This window comes from Drosophila ananassae, chromosome 2R, assembly GCF_017639315.1.
Source record: "Drosophila ananassae strain 14024-0371.13 chromosome 2R, ASM1763931v2, whole genome shotgun sequence".
Taxonomy (NCBI): domain Eukaryota; kingdom Metazoa; phylum Arthropoda; class Insecta; order Diptera; family Drosophilidae; genus Drosophila; species Drosophila ananassae.
This window is the reverse complement of record NC_057928.1, coordinates 23,893,929-23,911,976: the sequence shown is the minus strand read 5'-3', so window position 1 is coordinate 23,911,976 and position 18,048 is coordinate 23,893,929. Positions and strand designations below refer to the sequence as shown.

General features: G+C 42.7%; 5 protein-coding genes across 5 annotated transcripts; 3 read left to right on the top strand and 2 right to left on the bottom strand.

Moving 5' to 3' along the window:
- Nucleotides 1-4,188: 4,188 nt before the first annotated feature.
- Nucleotides 4,189-5,242, bottom strand: LOC6507329. Its single transcript, XM_001956196.3, has 3 exons — nt 5,053-5,242; nt 4,817-4,998; nt 4,189-4,757 (listed from the first exon to the last, which is right to left on the bottom strand). The coding sequence occupies exons 1-3, from the start codon at nt 5,164-5,166 to the stop codon at nt 4,364-4,366; spliced, it is 690 nt and encodes a 229-aa protein (XP_001956232.1). The 5' UTR covers nt 5,167-5,242; the 3' UTR covers nt 4,189-4,363.
- A 1,144-nt stretch (nt 5,243-6,386) lies between these two features.
- Nucleotides 6,387-8,383, top strand: LOC6507729. The gene has a single exon (XM_014909945.3). The coding sequence runs from the start codon at nt 6,507-6,509 to the stop codon at nt 8,154-8,156; it is 1,650 nt and encodes a 549-aa protein (XP_014765431.1). The 5' UTR covers nt 6,387-6,506; the 3' UTR covers nt 8,157-8,383.
- Nucleotides 8,384-10,162: 1,779 nt separating this feature from the next.
- Nucleotides 10,163-10,834, top strand: LOC6507730. The gene is made up of 2 exons (XM_001956198.4): nt 10,163-10,354; nt 10,441-10,834. Exons 1-2 carry the CDS (start codon nt 10,334-10,336, stop codon nt 10,657-10,659), a joined length of 240 nt encoding a protein of 79 aa, XP_001956234.1. The 5' UTR covers nt 10,163-10,333; the 3' UTR covers nt 10,660-10,834.
- Nucleotides 10,835-12,944: 2,110 nt separating this feature from the next.
- Nucleotides 12,945-13,766, bottom strand: LOC116655829 (pupal cuticle protein C1B). The gene is made up of 2 exons (XM_032454316.2): nt 13,653-13,766; nt 12,945-13,588 (listed from the first exon to the last, which is right to left on the bottom strand). Exons 1-2 carry the CDS (start codon nt 13,659-13,661, stop codon nt 13,121-13,123), a joined length of 477 nt encoding a protein of 158 aa, XP_032310207.1. The 5' UTR covers nt 13,662-13,766; the 3' UTR covers nt 12,945-13,120.
- A 2,936-nt stretch (nt 13,767-16,702) lies between these two features.
- Nucleotides 16,703-17,417, top strand: LOC116655802 (vitelline membrane protein Vm26Ab). Its single transcript, XM_032454146.2, has 2 exons — nt 16,703-16,811; nt 16,912-17,417. The coding sequence occupies exons 1-2, from the start codon at nt 16,800-16,802 to the stop codon at nt 17,296-17,298; spliced, it is 399 nt and encodes a 132-aa protein (XP_032310037.1). The 5' UTR covers nt 16,703-16,799; the 3' UTR covers nt 17,299-17,417.
- The last annotated feature ends 631 nt before the right edge of the window (nt 17,418-18,048 follow it).

The window sequence follows — 18,048 nt, the reverse complement described above, 5'->3', positions numbered from 1 at the left end:
CAAGGACAAAAGCGTCGGCAAATATTGTTGCTATGCTAATGCAAAGTTTTGCTTCCCCCCCAAACACCACCACATACTATACAGATTTCTTTTTATTGCACCATAAATAATGTGAAATAGGAAGGAGCTGAAAGCGGAGCCTGGCAACGAAGAAGAAATTGAAATTAAATTGCCGTTCGACTGAGGGAATCCGATGTCGGCAGCCAATGCCAGAGCATCTGCGGGGCTGCATAACGATATTTTATTGTATATCTCATCCCCGCTATATATATATAGTACAATCTATATACACATTTTATTTCAGTTGATGTTTTATTTTGCACTCTGCAAAAAATCGATTGTCAGTCAGTACCAATTGCTGTCCGTCGGACTGACGGACCGCTTGACTTCCAATTGGAATGTTAGCTGAAGTATGAGAAGCTGCTTCAATATTGCGCATAGCATTTCAAATTTACCGGCACTGGGAGAAATGTATAGCTCTCCAAATGGGTTCACTCAAAAGATCTCCTTAATATGAAGTTGACTTTAATTTCTTAATGCCATTATTATGATATACTTTGAATATTTTAAATATATTCACTTCGCTTTGCTTTTTCCAGTGAAATTTTGCAAAGCAATATGGGTTCGATTGTGTGTGGCTAGAAATTCCTTTCGATTGACTTCGCTTGGCGTTTTATTGATTGATTTGCAATGCCCAGAGCCTCAAGACCTGAGTCCCCAAGAACGGAGCTGACAATCAGCTTCTTGGCCTTTTGGCGTCTGAGACAGGGCGCACACTGCGTATGCGTAATATTTCTTTGCCTCATCCTTGCACGCTTTCCGTTCAGTTTGGCCTGCAAAGTTTGCACAAAAAATTCAAGAAATGATCAAGTGTACATTTTAATGTAGCTTCCTTGCTGGCACAAGCACTGCATATAAATACAACAAAAAATAAATATATTTTACGCAAAAATCAACTCTATTGCATGCCAATTTCCGGAGTAAAATATGAGCATGTTTGTCCGGACTCCGGATTCGCATAAATATGGGTCGGGTAGTGGGGAGAAAAACTTTTTTCATTAAAATTCTTGAACGGCGGCAAGTGAGGAAGCCCAGCTGGGCTAAGTGAGTGCAAAATGTTATTTTATTGTCAACATGGAAAGTTACCGAAAACACTCCGAAGACGAAAGCCAGCACCGGAGGACCTTTTGTTTTCGTAGCTGATGTCAAATTTATTTAATATGCAGCATAAACAAAGCAACAAGGACACGACACGCTCATAAACTCATTTGCCAAGAGGAACAACTGCTCCCACTTGATGCCGTTCCTCGGGAATTTTTAATACTACCTCAAGGACTTCACACCCAGGCCCCAGCTCACTCCATACCTCCACTCCGCTCACCACGCGCCTTATGAAAAATAAATATTTTTGTGTTTTATATCCGACTCGGCCAACGCCCACAACTTTTTTCATTAATTTACAGAAATCCAGAGTGCGGAGGGGCCCGATTAGTCCCCGGAAAACCCCACGGCCGGCGTCCTCCGAAAGTCAATAAAAGTGTTGTTTTAACTTTTGCCACTTTGGCATTTCCTTCAACAGTCTGCCACTCATTATCAACTTGGCCTGTCAGCGCAGCTCGGGCAGCATCTGGGGAAATTTTCATAATTTTTGGCGACAAAATTGAATTGATTAATAAAGCATGAGGGGATGGCTTACAACCGCCAGAAAGTTTTCTATATTTGCATGAAAAACGGTAGAAATTTGCTTTAATGATGATACCAAAAAATTATCAAAAACTATGCTTGTGAAGCTAATGCTTAAATTTCTTTAAATACTATTTTTTTTTAAAATCAAAAGTTATTTTATTCTTATTATATTATTCTTATATATAATTAATAGAAACATTTCCTGAATTTAATTAGCTTCAAACAATGTGTGACGCATTATTATAATATTTTCTTGAACAAAAGCAAACACATTTATATTTTTCAGCTGACGGCTCTCATTTCATTTATGAAAATATTAAAATTTCACATTTTAAAGAGCTCCTGCTTAAATATTCCATCTGGCCAAACCCAGAAAGGATAAAAACACAAAAACGAGGATAGTCATCCATATGCATGATGCATGCCGTTATTGGCATTTCCAAGCCAACGACAAGTTGCTTAAAAAATCATCAAAAAATTCGCGTTAAGTGCTGAAGTAGTTCCCTCCTCGCAGCATTCGCATCCGTATTCTGAACTCCATCCCCATCCAGCTTCCACTCATCCACATCTGTCATGCTCTTTGCTGCAGCTGCGGTTAGAGGAATGCTCGAAAAAAGGAAAAGGACGAGAACGGAACTAAAACCGCATCCAAAAAGCTGGAACTTGGTCTGGTTTCTGAGTATATTGGATGGAGCGGTATGTTACCCTTAAAGCTTCAACGCAATATGTGCATAACTTTCGCTTTCCGGCGACGAATCAGCCCTCGACTCCTTTCTACAATCCGTTGTCCCCGGCAATCTGTGACCCAAATCCCAAAGACCGACGCCTTAAAGCCCAAAACAAACTGTGTCAGTTGGCAGCCGCTGTTCCGCTCCTCCCGAGTCCACTCCTCCACTCGACTCCACCCCTATATCCTTTGCCACTTTCGCATCAAAAAGCAAATATTGGCACTTGCCGCAATAACCAGGTAAGCCCAGCCTGAGTTTCGCTTTATCAGACTGAAAAATGGGTCATACTACAACAGAGTTTCGGAAATTAGTTCCATACTCTGAAGATAATTTAGAAGATTTAACAAAAGTGTTAAATGTATTCTAGAATATAGACAACAATCTTCAATTTTATTAAATGAGTTAAACACGTCGCTTTTTTTTCTTAACAAAAAAAGTTATTCAATTTAAGGTTTTTAAAATATTATTGCTACTTTGCTAAAGTAATATTATTTATTCAAATCTACTACTACTATATTACTTAATTATTTTTAATAGAGAAGCACTGTTTTCATTCCGCTTTTTTTTCTTTTACTTCAAATCATTTATTTTTCTCTAGTTGGTAATATTAAAAGGACAATGGAAGCTCTATTACATTGATGAGAGGTGTACTTTTGAAAATCGTTGTCCTCCTGCTGACATGGTTACGGCAACCGGAGGAAAATTAGAAGCAAACTTTGAGCCATTGTAATTGCGTCACATATGTATGTGGTGGCTTCATGACTTTAACCCTTCAATGGAGAGTTAGGCGGAGTGCCCGATTGCCGTGGGTTCGAAACTCGCACTACTAGGTTGGCTTTGAAATTTTAATGGGCTTTAAGTGAGTGAACAGGGGCGTGGCTGTCGCGCTTGAATTAACAAATTAATGCAAATGCTTTTCGAAAACATACAGCTTCCATGAAGAAGTCTCGACTTGTGCTCAATTTAATGAATATTCATGACGTTGTGGGTGTTTTTGCCGCTTCTTATTTTTGCATCATCTTGTTGACTTAAGAATCAGTGGCATTGGCAGGGGCAGGGGCAGGGGCAGAGGCACTGGTACTGGTACTGGTAGCAGCTGCATTTCGATTTCAGACTCTAATTTAATTGCAGCCCAGAGAGGGAGCAGGATAACAACATCCGTTTCCGGCTGCCACGACATCCCGTCAAGTGCGGCAATCGCATTAGAATGCGCAGCGGACCTGTCCTTCGAATCCGGCTCTGATGGATGAGACGGCATCTGGTGCTTCCAACTCTCAATTCCCAACTCCCACCTCCCGCCCATTCTCCGTCCGTCGATCATTGCACTCCGGCGCTACTCCTCCGGATTCTAACACAATGCCAGCCTGCGGCTGTCGCTCCTGCTTACTGCACTCATTTAATTGCATTATGCCGCAGGTTGTCGCATCGTCCTGAAAGTCCTGGCACTCCAAAGACACTGCATTAATTTGCATGTGAAAAACTGCAGTGCACAGACTCTCATTCCTGATTTTGTTTTTCTTATTTGCTGCCTCTGTTCTTGCCCAGAGTTAATGAAGTCAACAAGCTGTGGCGGCTGCTTTATTTTTGTTAGAACGGGAGACTCCGGGTCAAAGGTATTTCATAAACAAGACAATGAACAATTTCACGGAACTTTGCATAGCTAGGATATGTATGATTTACCCTGTGGAGTCAGGAATTTATGTTTTTAAGAACTACAAATTTTTGCTTATCGTTGCTAATAATCTGGAGAAACATGGGAGTCTGAAATTAGTTGCGTTTTATCATTTTTTTGGAACATGTATTGGGGACAAAGTTCAAGTCCCATAATCACATTACTGCTTATAAATAACTAATTTTAATTTTAGAAGTGTAGAACTCAAACAAAAAATAAGAAAATGGACAAAACTCTTGGGATTTCATATAAAAAAATATTGGTTTAGGAAATCCGACTAAAATTTAAAACAATTGCACTTGCTTGGATCGGGCAGATTAAAGTTTTTGTCCAGCTTCTGGCAGCATCTGGATCTGCAGTTCTTCTCGCTCATCCAACTGGTCGGATGCAGCCAGGCGACATGGGCATGAGAGCCGAACATCCGGATTACGGCCCGGATACTCTGATGTGCATTAGCAGCCTGGTCGTTGTTGATGTACCCGAAGACGTACAAAAACTCCCGAGGTCGGTGCTCGTACACCCGCAGGTAGGAGAACTGACACACCTTTTGCATTTCCAAGTACATCTGAACCGGACTGAACATCTGAGCCTGTCGCAGTAGTAGTTCCCGCGTATTGTTCGATTTCTTCACTGCGATACGTAGATTGGCTGCCTTAAAAATTTTTGGCAGGCTATACTTCCATAAAATATGGTTATTTTATTAAATTCTATACTGAACTCCACTACTCACCATTTCACAGCCATCTTCATACGGGATGCATCAATGTACTGCAAATATGCAAACCCGCGACAAATGCCTGAAAAATCGATCTTGTATCTTAGAGCATATATGTCTCCCAGGGTGCTGGCCAGTTCCACGATCCTCCGGGGAATATTTACATCCGATTTCCTGGGTATGTGGCTAAGAAACAGCTGAAAAAATATCTACAGCTGAAAAGCTTTTAAACTTAGAAAATGGATTCAAACCTCTCCCTCTCCGGATTCTAGGCAAGCTCGTAAATCCCTGACCAGGAAGTTTCGGGTTTCTATTTTTAAAGTGCCATTACACTGACTCATTCGGTATTGGTATTCGAAATCCATTTCCAATTCAAAAAAAGCACAATAGCAAAAGAGCCACGCGTGCGCAGAGCTTGACTTTTTAAAGTTACCAGCCTTCTTTTGATTGAGTAAGTGTTACCATATTTCCTTTTTTCCATTTTTAATCGATTTTTTGTATTGTTAACTTTGATAAGCTTTTTAAACTTTAATTCTAACTATCCTAACTGTATAGTTTTTCAAATACTGTACTTTTTTAATTTAATATTACGAAAATTTTCTTAATTAAAATGCGTTGAAAAGGGTTCAAGTCAGGTCTTCTATATGCCACCGTTGTTAATGTGGCTTGCTCTAGAACTACGGCATTCTATTTATGCAGAGTGCAGTAAGGTTACTTCTTTTAACCGCTTTGCATGTCATGCCATTTCTCGGCTCCTGCCCGCTTTTTGCTTTGTTTTGACAGGCTGCGCGTGCTTTTTTCTAGCTCATGTTTAACAATATAAATTTATGCAGGCTGGCAGGCTGGAAGGCTGGCAGGCTAGCGTTTCCCGCTTACAACTCGCAGCTAACAGCTCGCCACAAGCCGCAGCACCTACGTATCGGCGTTGTTGTTGCCGTTGTGGTTAGGCCGTGCCACCGCCCACTCACCCCATTTAGGGGCATCTTGATGGGGGGTTGCGTTGCGGTGCACTCAAGTGCCTTCTGCTGCCACCGCCGCTGCTGCTTCATTTTCCTAATTTATACGCGCGCTGTGCTAATGAAAATTTACGTGGCAAGGCGACCGCGCACTTTGTTGTTGCTGCTGCTTATGCACTTCTAAAAATTTTTAAACTCTTTTTAATAATTTTTTTAAACTTTATTTTTGTCAGAAAGATTAAACAGGATCCAGTGTAGTTAGGTCTTTGTTTTTTTTTTATTTATAACAACAATTTTGCTCTATCTTTTTGTTTGAATGTAGTATTTTTATAATAATTATAATTATTCAATGTTTTTGAAAAATTAAAAAAATTTTACTTAATTTTATTAAATTTTTTTCGGTGTACAATCTCAATATATTTATTTTCAGTGCTACTGCTCCTTGTGCTTATTACTAGACCTGGGATGCCACTTGACGTATCCTCTAAGATGCTCTGAGCTCCACTTCTGTAACCTCACACCTTGCCACACAGCCCACCCATCACCCTCCATTGCGGCAGGGAAACGTTCAGTGGATGCCACAGAGCAGTCCCACATAATCCTCCACCGTTTCCTTCTCCGAAACTTTCCGCCGCTCGACGATCCCAGGCAGCGGGTTGAGTTCATTCAAATCATTTAAATTTTCTGTTGGTAGAGGAAAATAGTTTTATGGGAAAATTTCCACTCTGGCTGACAATGCGAATGCAACAATGCAGGATCCAAGCGAGGAAATGCTGGATCGCCATTTCCGACAGCAAGTGGCCCGGTTCCACGATGTGGATTATTACAAGGCCTGTCCGTCTGATCGCCTCATAATGGCCAGTTGGATGAAGGTATTTGATGCGGCGCCACTCTACCAAAAGTTGGCCCGCAATGGTCTGATGCTACTGATCCATGCCCATATCAAAGACTTTGGAAACCTCCGGGCTCCGTTTACGGATATAAGAAACTGCAAAAAGGATCTCAACGAATTACTAGACAGCTACCGGGGATTTCCGGAGACGAGTTTTAAGGATTGCTCCGACAATCCGCCCTTACTCACCTCACAGAAGACCATTCCCAGCGCTCCTTTATCCAAGGAGCAGCCACGCTTGATGGCTGGCCTACCCACTTCCCGTTCAAGACCACTATCCCTCAAAAGGACCAACGCCGCCAGTCAGGCCCATCGAATGCTGTTTCAGCCCCGTCACTTGGCTCCCATCACGGAGGATACGGAGCCCTCGGAAATGGATCCCTCCACAAGTAAACACATGGCATCCCTAATCGAAAGAAAGAGTTTCGGTAAAAAGTCTCCAGGCGAGTGCTCGAGTGCCCTTCGGTCCTATGTGGGTTCTAGTCCTGCAAAGACACAAAACAACCAAAGTGTTAAGCAGAAAATCTTAATTTTCGAAAATGAAAAAATGCAAGAAACTAAGCCAATGGGCAAAAAATCAAGCACCGCGGCCACTGCAAATGTAAAATTGGCAGCTCATCCCAATGAGATCTTGACCAGGAGAGCCACATCCTCAAAGTTGCCGTTACCAGGGCAGGATCACAGGACAACCCATATCCGAACCCATTTACCTAGACGGTCGAGTGCTGTGAGAAATTTGAAAAGTTGCTTCCAAGAAATGGCAGAACGCTTTAGAGACCGTCCTGAAAATAAGCAGAAACCCTTCTTCGAAACAAAAGCTCCACCTTCAGTGCCGCCAAAAAAAGTTGCGTTTGCTACAAGGGACGCTATTTTGATGCCCAGACCCTCTAGATTTTCTAAGGATAACGCGAAATGCAGTGAAAGTCCAGACCCTTTTACCAGATTATATGGCGGGTATAGTGCGTCATCCGACGAAGGTCAGAATGAAATGCCTGGTGGTTTTTTCAAAACCAAGCCACGACTACCCAGTATCCTTTGTACTCCGAAAAGTCGCAATGAATGTCCTCCGCCGACCGACGCCGATATCGAGGCTTTTGAAATTGGTGCCAATAAAGCCTTGCAGCGCCTAAAACTCTGGAAAGGAGCTCCAAATAGCTTAAATTTCTTCACAACCTGCCTGGACATAAGCAGCCGGGAGTTTGGATCAAAGGAATGGCAAGATTTGGACAAACAACTAGAGCACGAATTTATCCGGTGGATTCGACGTGGATCAAAAAAGAAAATCAAAAGAAGCCGAAGCACGATCCAGCAGGAATCGAATCTTTTCGAGGCCAGCGGAGAACTGATGTGTTGGGAAAAACTCAAGGAACTGTGTAAGCTTCACGGCAGGGGAAAAGTGAAGTCGGATGTCCTCCGAAAAGTCACCAATGCCATGGATGAAAAGTGTCATCAGTTGGAGGAGGAGATCAAATCGGTCAATGGGGAGCACCAGAACTTCGCTCCGTAACGGATTGCCAGTATTTGTATATTTCCTGGCACCTTTTTTTTGTAATTTCACCTGCACTTGTAACAACATTAACCACCCCAGCCAGCGCTGCTCATTAATTAATTTAAATAGTGCGCTTTATTAAATTACAAACGGGGAAAGCAGTACAAAGTAAAGGGGCTGGGAGCGGGGCAGCAAGGACTAAAGCCGGGGATGACTACACAATAAACAAACAACCTACTCGTAAACAGCAGCTATTTTTTAATTATGCAATGCTTCCGCTGCAGCTTTGCGAAAAGCAGTAAGCTGAGCCAGGTTGAAAGGGTTGGATAGTCCTTCGGGATATCCTGTTTTTCCGTAATTAGAGGTTAGGATTTTAAAAAGTTAATGGTATATCAGTCTGTTATATTATATTATTATAATTATTAATAGCTATCCTTACTTAACTCTTTTGAGTTTTCATTGCACACATTTTAGTACCATTTATTATAAAGCTTTAAATCATATTCCCTATTAACTGATACTTATCCAGGGTATCGAAAACAAAGCGCAATTCAAGAAAAATGGCTGCCAGCTGCGACTATTCGCCATTTGGTAAGCAAGCTGGGAATTAGCAGCACAACCAGCTAAAAACAAAAACAAAACGTAAAGTTGGGATGAAAGAAATGGGAAACTGTCGCTAAAAGCAGTTCTACCAAGTACTTTCCACTGAGTCGCCTGGGCGTGGTCAAGCGGAGTTGGGAGTGCGGGAGCCCGAGTTCGGAGCCCGATGGTCAGTGAACTTGCCACAAACATGTACAATATAATTATGAGGCAAAGTGTACACAGTTATAGGTAGGGCATAAATGATGGCTTCATCGGGTTTTCGGTTCGGGCTGAATTTATGGTCTATATTCAGAAATTTGCATAGGACGCTTCTCGTCTCATTCGCTTGTCTGCGTCTGCATTAATTAATTATTTATAGCTTGCGAAACACGAAGCCCTACGTCCCGACTCCCAGCTCCAGCTCCCTCCTGCCCTCGGCCCGGCCCAAATCGTTGGCAATGCTTGCTCAGTTGCAAAACATAGCTATCTGTTGTGGCTTAAAGCCGGGTCCTAGAGCTTTAAGCAAGACGTCACCCTTGGGCCTTATCTAACAAAACTGATCGCAAAATATGGTTTTGTTTCATGGCTTCCCATCATACTGCCTGAAATCCCTGATTTCAAGCTTATATGCATGGAGGGCACGCACACATAATTATAATTTTTACAACGTCTAAATAAACGCCAATATTTTATGCACGGAATCAGACGCCGCGGCGCGAAGAGAGTATCTTTAGTGGCTATGGTGATTCAGGTACAAAGCTATTTACCTGTAATAATGAATGACAGTCCAAAGAAGGTAGCGCGACACTCACATTCTGGCATTAATTGTAGAAGGAAACAAAGGGTAGCACTCGGGATCTGGCTTTTCAAATGTTTCAAACTTTTCTGACGCAGCCGGAAGAAGGCCAATTATGGTACATATTCGTATTGGGCTTAGAGAAAGGGAAAGGTAACTTCTAATTATAAAATAAATCATAAATAGGTGATAAGGCGTAACGTCTATCTTAAATTTAAATAAAATTTATTTGCCATAGAGCTGTAATTAAATTGAATATTAAACATATTTGATAATAAGGTAAGTTTAAAATATTTTTCTTAGCGGTGTTTTTTGTTACCCTTTTACTTTAAAACCAATCCTTTTTGAGTCTTTCTGTATATTGCTAAATCATAAAAAATGTATATAATTCATTATATTTTTTCTCCTTAAATATTTTCTTATGTTATTACTCATACCCTTAAGCACATTTTAATACACCTAATTACGACCCACAGAGTATACAAAATTTCATCAATTAATGTCTTTTTATTGGCTGTTTTCTTATATGAATTCTTTCTCAACAATTTCAAATGGCATTAAAAATATAATAATTTATGCCGCTCAGCGAGCTGAGGTCTAGCAATATTAATTGGCTGCCAGAATCGCTCCGGGTCTCTCCGGGCCTCTCCACGATTCTCTGGACGGGCCGAAGCCTGAGGCTATAAATATGATTGACTTGCCGGACCAATCTGGCAGTAAAATTTTTGAATTAAGCACGCTAAGCCATCGGCAGGAGTGGGAGCAGGTTGCAGGAACAGGAGCTGGAACAGAACACGAATAGAAACACGGAATAACCATGTTGGTCAAGGCCTTAATGGTGAGTACACACATTCCGGATGCACATAGCCATCTCTACGGAAATACAATATGTGGATATTTCAAACGTATCAATAATCCTGTCAGCTTGCATTGCTAGTGGTTCTGAGCCAGGCGAAGCCTCAGCTGCTGGTCACCGCGCCAGTGAGTTATGCAACTGGAGTGGGCGGTTCCTGGTTGGCCGCTGCTACGCCCTCTGCCTATTATCCGGCGTATGCCAGCTATCCGGCCTACGCGTCGTATGCGTATTCTCCGGTTTATGGCGCATACGCCACGTATCCCTACTACTCCTACCTGAGGCGCTGAAGCGGATATAGATTTTCAACGCATTTCGTGAATGCATCTTGAATATCTTGAATTTCCAGATATTTTAAACACATGTAGATTAATTTCATTAAAATGTTCAAATCTAAGATTCGTTGTGAATGTATGTAACTTTATTAACTATAATTAAAAAATAAATGTAGAAAACAAAAATAAACTATATGGGTGTTTTATTCTAGAAATATCATAGATTTGGAAATAAAAACTAAAACAAACTTCGCAACACATTTATAACATCATTTTCAATGTTTAAAATTGGCTTAAAAATGTGAAAAGTAATTAACTATAAAGCCAAGGAACATGAGAAACGACATATAAAATGGAAAACTTTATTTAGCAATGTCGTAAAGAATTGAACAAAAATATGTTGTACTTATATTCTTTCTACTAAGTTGATTATTTGAGAGACCATCACTGTCCCTATTTGTGTTTTCCTGTTTATGTATGCCCAGAATAATCCTGTTCGAAGTGTTTTATTTTCTATCGGGCTTGATTTGATTTGGCGCCTGAAATCAAAGCGGCAACACTCGGCCGCATAAATACATAAAATGATAAACAAATCAATAAATGGCAGAGGCATCATCTACCTACAGGTAAATTTTCTGTGGGATTTTCCATTTCCATTTGGGTTTTCTCGCTTCTTTTTCCTCGTTGCTCAAATTTGCTTACATCTGCGCATATTTTCACTTGCACGTCTTCAGATGGGAATAGGGAGTTTCCGGAGGCGATGGAGATGGGGATGGAGGGACAGGTCTGGATTCGAGGAGCTGAGGTGGGACTCAGGGGCAGATCCCTGATGTCTGTGGGTATCTTGGTAACCCGCTACTGATTTACCTTACGTGTATAAATCTTTTATTCATGTAATCCATTTGAAAAACACGTTTTCACATGATTGTGTTTCGTTTGGAAAAAGGGAATCTTTCTAACATATGTACAAGGCACTCTCTCACATACTACACTATACTATGGTATGGTATGGCAGTAAGGTTTCTGGGAGAGTGTCTGGTTGATTTGAAAAATCGTCAAAATTATATAAAGTGAATACAAATTTCATTTGCTTGGTTTTATTGCTTCGCCGGTTGCCAGACAAACATTGGTTGCCAATCGTTATTGCCACAGTGCTGGCAATCGAAATAGAAACACTTTGACTCTTGCCACGGACTTAACGAACTGTAAAATCACTATATTCCATAGCCGAATAAAAATAGTTAACGAGGGATGAGAGTGTTTGAAAGGGGTCCAATAGTTGTCAGTTTGAAAAGGGAAGATATTTGGGAAGAGCATAAACAAGCTTCCATTTTCTTCGCCCAAACTTTTGCTCATTTAAATGACAGAATCCTTTCACTTGGCTTGGCCATCCTGCTTATCATATTTTGGCCAAACTCTTGACAACTTTTTGGCCAGCTAAAAAAATAAAGGATGTGGATGACAAGCCCGATAGCGCGTCAACAAGTAATACTTAGCATGGAAAGGCACAAACTTCGCGCAGCTCAGAGCAGTGTTATTGAATAAAAGGTCATTAAATTTGGACGCTATCTGTTGCGAGAACTTGCGAAAATGGAGCAGGCGGAGCTCACCATGCCCCTTGTGGGGTTTTACTAGCCTCTTCCGCTGTGGTAGGAAACTTTACAACTACTTGGCGTTTACCTGAGGGCTAAGAAGAAAAGCGGAGCAGGACGCGCGGCGATGCCAAAGTTACGATAAGGAGCAGCAGGATACCGCCGCAGGACTCGAAGAAGGCTACACTCGGGCTTTTCAACGCGCAGGACAAAGTCAAGCTGAAAACTTGACTGCTGCCGCTGGCTGCGGGCGCTAAAAAAATCTGAAAAAATATAAATGGATAAAATGCAAGGGGGTAGCGTAGGAAACGCTGAAAGGAAGCATATTTCATATAGAAACGAAATCCTTTTAAATGGAAAGTTTAATCCAAGCCAAGGCAAAGCGAAAACTTGCTGCCTAGGTGCCAATTTCTGGATGGGGGGACTCCAGATGCCGGGCTTTCGATAAAAACTACGAAGAACCGACCCGAGTGGAAAATGCAGAGTACAAATTGCTCCCCTGCAACGTTCAAAGTGAAAGGAGTTCATTTTGTTGGAGCAACTCGGGAGATTGCTTGCTAAAAAACACTGTTCAAATTATTCAACAATTTTTTTTTAAAGACAAAGATTTAAAGATTTTTTTTAACATTTTCAAAAAATTTTCTTTAGCTAAGTGCCCCGAACTACTATACCAAGTTTTTTAGTTTTTTATTCAACTTTCTCACGATATATTTTTTCTTGGGTCGGATCTTTATTGGTTAACATCTTGACTTCCGAAGATTATATTTTTCCAGTGATTCTTCTTTCTCTTAAAAAAATTTGTTTTTGTCTTTTGTTTCGTTTGGTATGTACATTTCTTTATTTACACAAATTGGTCAAGAGGATTAATTCGCAAGACGGAGTGCTTATTTCTTCAGCAGCACCGGGGCAGCGGCAGCGGCGATGGGGGCAGTGTAGGCGGCTGCCACAGGGGCGGCAATGGGGGCGGCAGCATAACGGGCAATGGGGGCGGTGTAGGCGGCGGCAACCGGGGCAGCAATGGGAGAGGTGTAGGCGGCAGCGACCGGGGCGGTGTAAGCGGTAGCGATAGGGGCGGTGTAGGCGGCGGCGACTGGGGCGGTGTATGCGGCAGCAACAGGAGCGGCGATGGGGGCGGTATAGGCGGCAGTGGCAATGGGAGCGGTGTAGGCGGCTGGGAAGGCGGCGCTGTGGGCCACGGTATTAGCGGTGTAGCTGGAGGCGTAGGGAGCCACGTAGGCGGCACTGCCGACCACAGCCGGGGCGGTGTAGGCCAGAGGAGCAGCCGCCAGAGGAGCCACAATTCCGGGCTTGGCAGCAGCCACAGCCACAACAGCGAAGAAGCAGACGGCGAACTAAAATCGAGGATCAAATGTTGTTAAAAATCCTGCGCCAGCTTGAAATCCTCAGAGCACTTACGAATTTCATGTTGATGGGTTGGTTTTTGTTTTGGTTGGTTGGGTAGCTGTAACTACTTGAAGCTGTGAGCTTGATTTGATGTTTGGCTGATCGGGCTGGGCCGCTTATATAGCAGCCACTTGGACACCCGGCGAAGGTCGCACTTACACATGCAACTGACATCACTGGCGGCCCAAAGACTTTGACTCCGTTCCAGTTTAGTAGGCCAAAAGTCGGTTCGGTTCGGCTGGTTTCGATCCATTGTGGCTGCACACGCACACTTGGCACGTGCCGGGCTTAATTCGATTTGGCTTTGCAACCAGGGGTCTGGGTAATTGAAATGCGTCAGCTCGCAAGGCGGAACAAAGGCCTTAAACCAATTATGATTGAAGGAATATCCGAGCAAATGGCGGAAGACTTAGTTCTATGCCTTACAGGACTCCATTGTCTAAGCTCTTCAAATAAAATGGATACTGAATTACCTATATAATGACTCCTCTACTTAACTCCATATCCTTGAATTGGTTTAAATAATTATTATATTATATGAACCAAGTACTGCTTGTTTTTAACATTTAATAAATTATAAAATTTGTTTTGTGAAATATTAAAATTTTAACAGAGATTTGAACATGTAAACCTTCGCGGAAAGTTTCGCGTTCAAGCCTTTTTGGGGTGGGCCACCATCACGATTTCAATCTTATGAATAATTTGTGGAAACCACTTAAAGGCCACCCAGCCGCAGACTCTTCAGCTGGCAAATGTCGCCGGGACTTCAATAGACAAATTCCAAACAGAAAACAGTAAGAACGAATTTTTTAATAGACTTCCTTTGGGGTTGGGAGACGAATATGGATACGGATTAGGCCTGCTTGAAGGTCATGGCGAAGGTGTGGGTGCTTCATGTGTGCCGTTCGCTTTTTACGGCACTTAAACGACGCATTAACGCGCACGCACAGCTGCTGCCACGCCCCCGCCCGCCACTGCTCCACTGCTAGTAAGCTGGATCCTTATCCGGGTCCAGATGCAGACATAACCCCAGCCAAGTCAGAGGCAGTTGTGCCTTTATTATGGCAATAAACTCAACTTGGGTTGCTCGAGGTCTGAAACGGGTGGCGCAAAAAATGTTAAAAGTCCTGCGAATATTTTATGCAACTTGTTCAATGTTCCTTCGTGATACCTTCTAAAATCTAAATTTTAAGAGCGTTAAAAAATTCATATTAAATAAAACAAATTAAAAAAGCATTAGGAAAAAAATAATAATTGAATAATAATTAGGGCATCTTTTGGAATATACAAATCCACTTTTTTTACAATTATCAAAGCCCCTGAGGGATATCGACCAGTCGAGGTAAAGTTCGAACCCTATTCGTTTGATTCCAAAGTCCTCGTCCTGAATTTTGTCCCTGTCAAACGGATGGAATTTTTGTGAGCGCTTTTTTGTGGAAATTTCTTGCTTTTTAATTACTTGCTGGCACCCTTGGGTCCCAGGGGATTGCTCTTTGATACGCTCCCTGCTCCCAGTTCTGGCCACTTGAGAGTTGCGGGCGCTGCACTTGAAATGGCTAAAAGAGAAATTCATGGGCAGGGCCAGGATAGGAGGCTGAGGGAGAGAGGAAGTGCCACCAAAGCTTTTAGGCGGATTAACCAATATAATAATTTCAGTAGCAAGTCCTTACCACAAACTTGACAATGAAAGCCAAAGTGGGAGGAGCAGACCAAGTCAAGTGTCAAAACAAATATGTTTGCCGCCTGCGGTTGTCGCAGCAGTTTTCAATTGGAGGCCTTCTGCCGGCTGCATGATTGTGCATTTAGTAGGATCCCCAGATCCACAAAGAAGCCCAGGACATTGCCAATAGGCTGGCTCGTATGCACGGGCACATGGCAAACACTTGAGCCGCACAAAAGCGGCGAAGGAAGGAGCAGGATGCGCGCCAAATCCTTCGCCAGCAACATCATCGTCAAAAGTGGCAGAAACAAGCAGTCAGAGAAACTTGCAACAATTGCTGGCACAGCGAAAAAAATCTATATTATAAAGATGGCACATTTTATTAATATTTTAGTTTTTAAAACACTTTATTCTGGACTGAGTGTTCCCTAAAGTCCCAGCCAGTATAAATGTTATCATGACTCTTTCAGTATTGAAATAACTATGTTAAATTGAATGATATTTTTTTGTTCCTATTGAATCGAAGAACCTCCTGAAAACACCACAAATTTTCTTTTTGTGTGCCGAACCACAACCCCGTTCGAGTTACCACCCTTCGAGTACGGATTCCTTCCCTCCTGCATTGCAATTGCTTTTCTTGCCACACCGCCTCCCAATCCATTGCATTGCTGAAATCGCGTAATTGGCATTTTTAAGCAAAATTCACGCTTCAACACTTTTTCGAGCGTGAGACTTCCAGAGCAGGAATGAAACATAACGTACGTATTACGTACTCTGTATGTGATTCCTTCGGAAAGTGGGTGCAATGGTGCAGCCCCATAATGGGTGCTATTACACACACGGAGACCTGCACTCGATATTTCTAATTAGTGAGTTTTAAGCTCTTTGGCTGCAATTTGCGACATTTTTTAATTAATTTCTGTCATCTACAAGAGAGGATTATAATTATTAGACTGTGATTAGCTCGGCTTTATTCTGGGCCATTAAAATGGGCAGGTTGTAATGGGGCAGAATAAGCCGACTGTTTCCTGTTGAGCGCGCTGTCAAGGGTTCAAAAAGTGCCTATATCATAAATTGTTCAGTTAAATGACTCTAGCTACTGTTCGGTAGCGGTTAAACCCGCTAGCCCGATTAAATTGTAAACGCATTGCAGCCGCCAAGGTCAGGGCCAAAACAAAAAAAAGGGGGATTCGAATTCGGAGTAACGGACGCTCAGGCACGCACTGAAATAAGACATGGCCAGGTCTAGACCAGCAAAATAATGGTCGAAAGCAACGATCCGGCCAAGAATTGCGCATGCGCAACGTCAATCGCCAGTCGTTGACTTGGCAGCCATCGATGGCTAAAACTACGAGCGTGATCGGCCTGGCTAATGGGTTAGCTCGGCCGGTCGAAAAGTGTAAGTGGCTATAAAAGCGCCGAGCTGATCTCAGCTGAACATCACAAACCAATTGGCCATCCACCAAGTGACAAACCCAAAAACCCCAAAAATTATCAACATGTTCAAATTCGTAAGTGTTCGAAAAATATTTAAAATCAAAGGTTCTTTTTAAATTGTGAAATTATTCTTCAATTTAAATTTAAATTTAAAATACTATTTAATGTTTACAGGCTGCTATCTTCTTCGCTGTTGTGGCTGTGGCTTCTGCCAAGCCCGGAATTGTGGCTCCTCTGGCGGCTGCTCCTCTGGCCTACACCGCCCCGGCTGTGGTCGGCAGTGCCGCCTACGTGGCTCCCTACGCCTCCAGCTACACCGCCCACACTGTAGCCCACAGCGCCGCCTTCCCCGCCGCCTACACCGCTCCCATTGCCGCTGCCGCCTACACCGCTCCCATCGCTGCCCCCATCGCCGCTGCTTACACCGCCCCAGTTGCTGCCGCCTACACCGCTCCGGTGGCCCGCCTTGCCGCTTACACCTCCCCCCTGGCCTACAGTGCGCCGTACGTTGCCCGTCCGTACGTTGCCGCCGCTGCCGCTCCCCTTCTGCTGAAGAAGTAAATCAATGGACTCTGAACTCAATGGAAAATAATGCCCCATGAACTTGGATCATGGTCTGGCTTTTATTATCCTTATCCCCTGCTTGTGATTTTTTATATGAATTAAAAATTTAAAAACAATTTTTAATGCTTTTAATGGTTCCTGGGAAAATATATAAATAGTAATGTAAGGTAAACATACAATATTTGGAATTCAAAAATGGCATAATTAAATGTCAGATTCATAAAAATCAATGGCTTCATGATCACGACATATTTATAGCATTTCTTTAGAATTCCCTAATTTTAATAGATATTCTGGATTGGCATGCTTGGAGTTACCCCATATCGCATATTTAAACTGCTCCATTAGCAAATGCTTTTTGTGGCCATTATTGCTATGTGTCGGGGTTGCGGATAGGCCCTGAATATCAATGAGGATGGCCCCTTTCATTTGCGTTGAAATTGTTGAGCTCGAGCTGGCTTCAATGAGTTTTGGATATCCTTCTACTAAAGTTAACCGAAATTACCGCAGAAGCCGCAAGCCACCAAAATGTGGGTTAACATTCCGCCTCCATTGACACCACAAACCCACCCGCATCCTCCCAAGGCAAACAAACATCGGAGATGACATCCGGGGCACGAGGCAGTAAATTAAAATTGACACCTGATGCTGACACAATTTGAGAGCTCCTCGTCGTATCGGGCTTACTTGACTTGTCCGCCCGCCCAGCTCAGCCTGCCAGCTCCCAGCTCCCGGCGCTAATGAGGC